The sequence below is a fragment of the Vipera ursinii genome (genome assembly GCF_947247035.1).
Source record: "Vipera ursinii genome assembly, chromosome: 4".
In the NCBI taxonomy this organism is placed as follows: Eukaryota; Metazoa; Chordata; class Lepidosauria; order Squamata; family Viperidae; genus Vipera; species Vipera ursinii.
In genome coordinates this window covers 73,905,832-73,915,429 of record NC_139514.1, presented here as the reverse complement: position 1 = coordinate 73,915,429, position 9,598 = coordinate 73,905,832, and the positions used below count along the sequence as shown (strand labels likewise).

Sequence of the window (9,598 nt, the reverse complement as noted above, 5' to 3'; positions counted from 1 at the left end):
AAAGCTTTTTTCAAACTGAAAACATCAATAAAAGCTTCTTTTTTAAAACTCACAGCTATGTACTTTTTTTTTACAAAGTTCCTTAAATATAGTTCAGGCTGGCAAGTCTTCTCTTTCACAGAACTATACATATTTACTGCATAGTCAGTCCTATTTTTTAATAATAATAAAATCTTATTTCCCCATTCTGGATTACAGCTTCTTAGGATGGGTAAAATCCCATGATGATGTTTTTGTATAACAAGGGCCATTCATGATATGGCACATATAGAACATCTTTTTTAAAATTTTATTTACTAAAAGAAAAAAAGAAGAAACCTATACAGTCACAGGCTCTGTGTTTGAAAAGTTCTGTTTCCGTTTGTTACACTCAATATATATCCTTTTCTAGGAGACTTTCTTCAGGCCTCAACTCTTATTTTCAATCAAAGTGGTTGAGATATTAAAGCAGAATTCTAATAGCAATGTACACATTTCACATTTCACAGGGTTTGGGAGGGTGATCTTTCTTGATATAAGAGTTCCTTTGGAAAGGATCTGAAGAAAATTATGACGGTTCTGCTCGTTCACCTTTTGACTTCATTTTCACAAATTGCTTGATGGAGAATATGAATTTTTCCCCTTTTTCTTAAGGTTAATCTTCCAGGTGAGTGACAGAGCTATACTCTAGTGGTGGAATGTCCATGAGGCAAATTAGTACTGTTCTGTCCTCCACTGAAAGTGTTGAAAGTATGCAAAGGTTGCATTCCTGTTAATGTATTTGGAATCATGGTTATGGTGTTGGGTGTCATGAGTGGAATATCATCTGGAGATCTTCTAAGAGTCAGGGTGTAATCAGGTGGACAGGTGAGTCTCAGAGTATCATGAGCTTGTAGTGACTCACAGTCATGATCATGCTCAAGCTGTTTCATCTGCAGTGACATAATTTCTTCATTTTGTATATGGGCAATATCATTGGTTGTGTTCCTTTGGGGACTGGGGCGTCTGTGTGTCTCATGACGTCGCTTGTCTTTCTTGTAGTACAAGGCTGCAAATGCCAAAATGTTGAGGAATAATAATGATGCTCCTACAGCAATAGTAACACTTAGCTCTGTAGAATAATCTCTCTTGTTTTCTATCAGGACACTTGTATCCTCTGGAGAGGTTTTATGGGTGTCTTTTGAATGCTTTGGATTGTTGCTTGGTGTCATTAATGGGCGTTTGGTGGTAAACTTTCCAGGAGAACGTCGGGTAACATAAGGGAATGATGTCATATCAGGTGGTGGCACCTTAGTCGTAGTGGAAACATATTGAAATATTTCATTCAAATTGTGCAAGTGTGGTACAAGTTCTAACCAGAAAGCGACTTTTGTTGCTCGGTAGTGATCTCGAACTCTAGGTTTCAAACCAATGTGCAAATAAAGTTGGTCTTTTGGGTTGTATTTAGACCAGGCAACTTCTTCAAAACGATTAGGCTTTGTATGGATGAATTTTGTATCTTGAGGAACAGGCTGGTTTGGATCCCTAAAAGTATACAAATAAATAATATTAAAAACAATCAACTTACATATTCAAATATATTACAAGAGCTAAAGTCAATTTCCTTATAGTCTTGACTTGATGATATTTTGAGTTTCAAAGTTATGACTAATACAGCATAGTCTGTTTAGATTAGAATAATTGCCCAAAATATATGCTCTGGATAGAGTTTATAATACTTGCAAAACAAATAGTACATTTGCCTAATGTATGAAAGTAATACTTTAAGTTACCTCTTCAAAAAAGGAAGGAAGGAAGGAAGGAAGGAAGGAAGGAAGGAAGGAAGGAAGGAAGGAAGGAAGGAAGGAAGGAAGTGATTTTCAATAATAGCTCACAAATGCAGATTTCAATAATGGGTATGGACACAGGCATTCAGAAAGTGAGTAAAGTGTCAGGTATGAAAGACCAGATCTACATGTGAAGATTCAATTAAACTGATTTATTGCTAAAAGCCTATGCACCTGCTTAGTTAGATAAGGGTCAACAACACTCAAGAGGAATTGGATTTAGTTTTTTTTAAATGGGTATGTAGGGATTCTAGGCTGTTTCCCCTTTTCATTCCACCCCAGGATTTGCCATCCCTTCTCCTACATAAATGGATGAACTATGAATTGTAATATCACTGAACAAACTTCATGACTTGACAACTTGAATCTGATTTGGGATGCTAATATGAAAAGGAGCTATTTCGTGATGTTAGGTGGTATGTTTCCTCTAAATTCTTTCTTATTATCCCATCACAATCTAACAGATTCTCAATTGCCCGCATAAATCAAATTAAAAATATGTTTATAAATAACCATAAAACACATACTATCAAAGAGGTATCATGATTTAAAAGCTCTCTAAAAGAGCCCAGTTTCTAATGTATTCCAGAAGGTGGCATATCTGCCTCCTCATGCAAGAGGCCATTCCAAAGGGCCAGAACTGCCACTGAAAAATATTACTTCTGAATGTTATTATTTATTTATTTTATTTTAATTCAGGGTGGCTTACAAGCTTAGCAGTTAACTCCACATGACCTCTTGAAAGTGGAGAACAGTCTGCTGCTTCTCGTAACTTGATTGAAACAGATGGGCCAGTGGGAGATGCACTCTCTAGATAGCTTGGCACTAAGTCATAAAGCATTAACATCAGAACCTTAAATTTTACTTAGAAGCTAACAGACAGTTAATGCACTGCTCAGAGTACAGATATAATATGCTCCCAAAAATAACTAAGGTTTAAGGTTTAAGGTTTATTATATTTGTATACTGCCCTTCTCCCAAAGGACTCAGGGCGGTGAACTACTGATAAGTATCCAGTAATTGCATTCTGTACTAAATGAAGCTTCAAGTAAGTTTTCAAAGATAAACTCATTCAGTATCATGATGGCTTACATCAGCTACCTATGAACACAGAAATCTTTTTTAAGGCTAAAATGTCAAATCTTGAAAGTTGTAATTAAAGTGTTGGATATCTCTGTAAAAACTAACAATTTTGAAATAAAGAACATTAAAGGTTTTGAGAATGTGATGGAATTTTTCTCTATCATCTCTATACATAAAATACACTCATTTCTTTGTCATAGAAAAACTGGTCCACCCCATGGGGTTTCATTTTAATTACAGAGGGCTGTTAAAACAAATCATTATAAATATCAAGCCTTTATTTTGCTATGTTCACCATTAGTTTTGTTGAAACAGCAGTAATTTGTATTAATGGCTACTGAAACAGTACATGTCAATAATTAGACCTCAAGTATAATTGGTATCCCCTTCATGGATTACTGCCTTGTCGTGGCGAAGGGGCTTGCGTAATTCAATGAAGCTATGAGCTATGCCGTGCAGGGCCACCCAAGACGGACAGGTCATAGCTGAGAGTTCTGACAAAACGTGATCCACTGGAGAAGGAAATGGCAACCCACTCCAGTATCTTTGCCATGAAAACCCTATGGACAGTACCAAAAGGCAAAACGATATGATGCTGGAAGATGAGCCCCTCAGGTCGGAAGGCGTCCAATATGCTACTGGGGAAGAGCAGAGGGCTAGTACTAGTAGCGCCAGAAAGAATGAAGCGACTGGGCCAAAGCCAAAAGGACGCTCAGCTGTGGATGTGTCTGGTGGTGAAAGGAAAGTCCGATGCTGTAAAGATTTTTTCTCCATAGGAACCTGGAATGTAAGATCCATGAATCAAGGAAAGCTGGACGTGGTCAAACAAGAGATGTCAAGACTGAACATCGACATCTTAGGTATTAGCGAACTAAAATGGACAGGAATGTGTGAATTTAATTCAGATGACCATCAGGTATACTACTGCGGGCAAGAATCCCTCAGAAGAAATGGAGTAGCCTTCATAGTCAATAAAAGAGTAGGAAAATCAATACTGGGATACAATCCTCAAAATGACAGAATGATCTCAGTTCGAATCCAAGGGAAACCATTCAATATCACAGTAGTCCAAGTCTATGCCCCAACCACCAGTGCTGAAGAGGATGAAATTGACCGGTTCTATGAAGCCCTACAGCACCTTATAGAACTAACACCAAAAAATGATGTCCTTATCATCATGGGGGATTGGAATGCTAAAGTAGGAAGCCAAAAGATAACTGGAATAACAGGCAAGTTTGGCCTTCGAGTACAAAATGAAGCAGGGCACAGGCTGATAGAATTTTGTCAAGAGAATACGATGGTCATAGCAAACACTCTTTTCCAACAACCCAAGAGACGGCTCTACACATGGACATCACCAGACGGTCAACACAGAAATCAGATTAACTATATGCTCTGCAGCCAAAGATGGAGAAGCTCTATACAAGACCAGGAGCTGACTGTGGCTCAGACCATGAGCTTCTCCTTGCAAAGTTTAGGCTTAAACTGAAGAAAGTAGGGAAAAGCACTAGGCCACTCAGGTATGAATTAAATCATATCCCTGTTGAATATACAGTAGAGGTGACAAATAGATTTAAGGAATTAGATCTGATAGACAGAGTGCCTGAAGAACTATGGACAGAGGTTCGCAACATTGTACAACAGGTAGCAACCAAAACCATCCCAAAGAAAAAGAAATGCAAGAAAGCAAAATGGCTGTCTGAGGAAGCTTTGCAAATAGCTGAGGAAAGGAGGAAAGCGAAAGGCAAGGGAGAAAAACATAGATATGCCCAATTGAATGCAGAATTCCAGAGAATAGCTAGAAGAGATAAGAATGCCTTCTTAAATGAACAGTGCAAAGAAATAGAAGAAAACAATAGAATAGGGAGGACCAGAGATCTTTTCAAGAAAATTGGAGAGATGAAGGGAACATTCCATGCAAAAATGGGCATGATAAAGGACCAAAATGGCAGGGACCTAACAGAGGCAGAAGAGATTAAGAAGAGGTGGCAAAATTACACAGAAGAACTATACAAGAATGAGCTTAACGTCCCTGATAATCACAATGAGGTGGTCACTGACCTCGAGCCAGACATCCTAGAACGTGAAGTGAAGTGGGCCTTAGAAAAGCTGAGCAACAACAAAGCTAGTGGAGGTGACAGTATTCCAGCTGAGCTATTCAAAATCTTAAAAGACAGTGCAGTAAAAGTGCTACACTCAATTTGCCAGCAAATTTGGAAAACTCAACAGTGGCCACAGGATTGGAAATGATCAGTTTACATTCCAATTCCAAAGAAAGGCAGTGCCAAAGAATGTTCAAACTATCGCACCATTGCACTCATTTCTCATGCTAGTAAAGTCATGCTTAAAATCCTACAAGCTAGACTTCAGCAGTATGTGGATCGAGAACTACCAGAAGTACAGGCAGGATTTCGAAGAGGCAGAGGAACTAGAGATCAAATTGCCAAGATACGCTGGATCATGGAGAAAGCTAGGGAGTTCCAGAAAAACATCTACTTCTGCTTCATTGACTATGCTAAAGCCTTTGATTGTGTGGATCATAACAAACTGTGGCAAGTTCTTAAAGAGATGGGAGTACCAGACCACCTTATTTGTCTCTTGAGAAACCTATATGCGGGTCAAGAAGCAACAGTGAGAACTGGACACGGAACCACTGATTGGTTCAAAATTGGGAAAGGAGTCCGGCAAGGCTGTATACTGTCGCCCTGCCTATTTAACTTATATGCAGAGCACATCATGAGAAAGGCAGGGCTAGATGAATCAAAAGTTGGAATTAAGATTGCTGGAAGAAATATCAACAACCTAACATACGCAGATGATACCACTCTAATGGCAGAAAGTGAAGAAGAACTAAAGAGCCTCTTGTTGCGGGTGAAGAAGGAGAGTGCAAAACTTGGGTTGAAACATAACATTAAGAAAACCAAGATCATGGCATCTGGCCCTCTCAATTCCTGGCAAATAGATGGGGAAGAAATGGAGGTAGTGACAGATTTTGTTTTCCTGGGCTCCAAGATCACTGCAGATGGGGACTGTAGCCAAGAAATTAAAAGACGCTTGCTCCTGGGAAGGAAAGCCATGGCAAATCTAGACAGCACACTAAAAAGCAGAGACATCACCCTGTCGACAAAAGTGCGTATAGTCAAGGTTATGGTCTTCCCAGTTGCAATGTATGGCAGTGAAAGTTGGACCATAAGAAAGGCTGAGCGCCAAAGAATTGAGGCCTTTGAACTGTGGTGCTGGAGAAGACTCCTGCGAGTCCCTTGGACTGCAAGGCGATCAAACTGGTCAGTCCTAGAGGAGATCAATCCTGACTGCTCTTTAGAAGGCCAGATCTTGAAGCTAAAACTCAAATACTTTGGCCACCTAATGAGAAAGAAGGACTCACTGGAGAAGAGCCTAATGCTGGGAAAGATCGAGGGCAATAGAAGAAGGGGACGACAGAGAATGAGGTGGCTGGATGGAGTCACTGAAGCAGTAGGCATGAGCTTAAATGGACTCCAGAAGATGGTGGAAGACAGGAAGGCCTGGAGGAACGTTGTCCATAGGGTCGCGATGAGTCGGACACGACTTCGCAGCTAACAACAACAAAATAATTGGTATAAAAGCTACAACTATATTCCTGCAACAGATTGTTTCAAGCAAAGGTATCAAACTTGCTATAATGCAGATCACCATCTTTATAAATATAACTTCATCTGAAATTATTCAGGCTACATTCTACATTTCCCATCATTACCCTTCTAATGGTGGAGCAGTGGGCTAATGCCTCCTTAAGTAACACCTGCTGCCTGCAATTAGTGCAGGTTTGCATCCTACCAGGCTCAAGGTTGACTCAGCCTTCCATCCTTCCGAGGTAGGTAAAATGAGAGGAGAGCCAGCTATGGAGAGGAGAGGGGAGCTTACTGTGCACCATTTCAGCAGTCCTGTTTGCTGGAGGAAGCTGAAGCTGTGGCAGACCAGCAAACAGGAGCCACATGGCTGCAGAGCAAAGGGAAGAAGAACTGTAGCAGGGAGGAGAGCCAGCATCAAGGGGCAGCACAGTGAATTACAGCCTGAGAGCAGCACATTGGTGGAGCAATGGGGAATCGGAGTCTGTCGTTAGTACAGACTGGCAACTGTGAACGGCAACAGAACAGTGTGATAGACCAACAGTTGAGGGGGACGGTAGCACTGAGAAAAGCAGGGAAAGCTGAATAGCAGGTAGTGGCAGATGAAAACACGTTGGAAGAGAGGCTAAAAAAAATACAGAACACAAGGCAAAAAAAAATAAAAGCTGAGTAAAAAAATAACAAACACAGAACATATAAAGGTAGAGAAGAAAGGAATAAATAAAGCTCACAAGAAGGCAGGGAGGAAAGGGATAATTATAGAACATTCCAGGACAGGATAAGAACTTGGCATCAACACTGAAAATTTTAAAAATTTGACATTTTAAATAAACTGTTAGAACTTTGCATTTTTAAACTAGACATTTTCCTCAAAATTTTTAAATTTTTATATGATCTCTTAGAATATCAAATCTCTAAATTGGACATTTATCCCTTTTAAAAATCTATGGCAAAACCCTCTAAACTCCATTTTTATTTTATTCTCACTTTCATTTTATTTTCATTTTCATTTTTTTAAATCCACTCATGAAAAAAAAGAAACTGATGCTATTGTGATCTGCAAAACATGTTCCATGTATACGCTTTTGCCCATAGAAGATCCAAAATATAAATGTACCAATGTAAACTAATTGTGTTATTAGAAGAAATAATAAAAGGGAAACTTGCTAAGCACATTGATTTGTGCTTTAAATTGTAAGCCGCCCTGAGTCTTCGGAGAAGAGCGGGATATAAATGGGATTAAAATAAATAAATAAAAAATAGATTAATCAATTGATAACAGAAGAAGAAATTCTTAAAGCAATTAAGGAACTGAAGGTGGATAAAGCGCCAGGCACGGATGGTCTGACTGCGGTTTACTACAAAAATCTACAATTGGAGCTGATAAAAGCGTTAAAGGAATTGTTTCAGACAATTCAGATGAGGGGAAAGGTGCCTCCGTCTTGGAGAACTGCTTTTATTTCTTTGATTCCAAAGGAAGATCAAGATGTTACTCAAGTAAAAAACTATAGACCGATATCACTTTTAAATACAGACTACAAGATATTTGCCAAGGTGTTAGCTAATAGACTGGTGAGGGTTCTGCAACAGGTGATTCATGGGGATCAAACTGGGTTTATTAGTGGTAGACAAATGAAAAATAATGTGAGGCATATAGTTGATGTGGTGGAGTTTTTGGAAAGGAACAACCAGATCCCTGCGGCGCTAATTTTCTTAGATGCTGAAAAAGCTTTTGATCAATTGAATTGGCAATTTTTGATGAAAGTTTTAGATAAAATGAATTTTGGGGACAAATTTTTACAACCAATTAGGGCATTATATCAAAAACAAACTGCCCGAATAATAGTTAATAATAGTTTGACTGAAGTATGCAATATTGAGAAGGGTACAAGACAAGGGTGTCCGTTATCACCTTTATTATTTGTTTTAACATTGGAGATATTATTGATAAAAATATGGAACTCAGAAAAAATTAAGGGTATTCAAATTAGAGATCAAGATTATAGACTGAGGGCGTTTGCAGACGATCTGGTTGTTACGGTGACTCAGCCAGAAAACTCTGTTGTGGACCTGATGGAGATAATAATGCAATATGGGAAGGTTTCTGGATTTAAGGTTAATGGACAAAAAACCAAAATTTTGGCCAAAAATATGACAGTATCGCAAAAGGCCCTTTTAGAAGGACTAACTGGATTTGAGATCGTTAAAAGGGTCAAATATTTGGGGGTGTATTTGTCACCCTCTAATACAAAGTTATATAAAAATAACTATGAAAAGTTATGGGGAAAAATTCAAAAAGAATTGGAGAGCTGGGAAAAATTGCAATTGTCCTTGTTGGGAAGAATTGCAGCAGTGAAAATGAACGTCCTGCCTAAATTTTTATTTTTATTTCAAATGATACCGGTCCTTAAAAAAGATTCTAATTTGGAAGAATGGCAACGGGGTATCAATAAATTTGTCTGGGCAGGGAAAAGGCCACGAGTTAAACTTAAGATTATGCAGGATACTCGTGAAAGAGGTGGTCTTAAAATGCCTAATCTTAAATTATATTATGAAGCTGCTGCGTTGTCAGGAATAAGTGACTGGATTAATTTGACACAAGGGAGATTATTAAATCTTGAGGGCCACGACTTGTTATTTGGCTGGCATGCATATTTGTTGTATGATAAGAAGGTAGATAATGTGTTTAAACTGCATATTTTAAGACAGGCATTGTTGAGAGTCTGGAAGAAGTATAGATATAAGTTAGATTACAAGATGCCGTTGTGGGCAATCCCAAAACACGCAATAGAAAATATAAATGTTGGCTTCAAGCATGATGTGACAACGTATAAGGAGATTTTAAGCTTGGAAAGAAATGTCTGGTGTTTGAAGCCGTATAATCTCTTGAGAGATGAGAAGATCGTTCAAACTTGGTTTCAATATACTCAGTTACGGGCCAGGTGGAAAGAAGACCAGAAAATTGGTTTTGCAATGACTGATGAAAATTTGATAAAGCAAATTAGAAACCAGGGTCCAGCACATATCAAACGGATATATCTTGCATTGATAGAAATTGACTCAGAAACAGAACTCGTTAAAGATTGTATGATAAAATGGGCT

At 38.6% G+C, this 9,598-nt stretch overlaps 1 protein-coding gene across 1 annotated transcript in view; it reads right to left on the bottom strand.

Moving 5' to 3' along the window:
- Nucleotides 1-659: 659 nt before the first annotated feature.
- NLGN4X (neuroligin 4 X-linked) overlaps nt 660-9,598 on the bottom strand; it is a gene marked incomplete at both ends in the record, with an annotated part of 224,673 nt that continues 215,734 nt past the window's right edge. The window contains one exon of the mRNA XM_083362692.1: nt 660-1,503. Within this exon, the coding sequence (XP_083218818.1) occupies nt 660-1,503 (844 nt within the window). The remainder of the gene's footprint in view (nt 1,504-9,598) is intronic.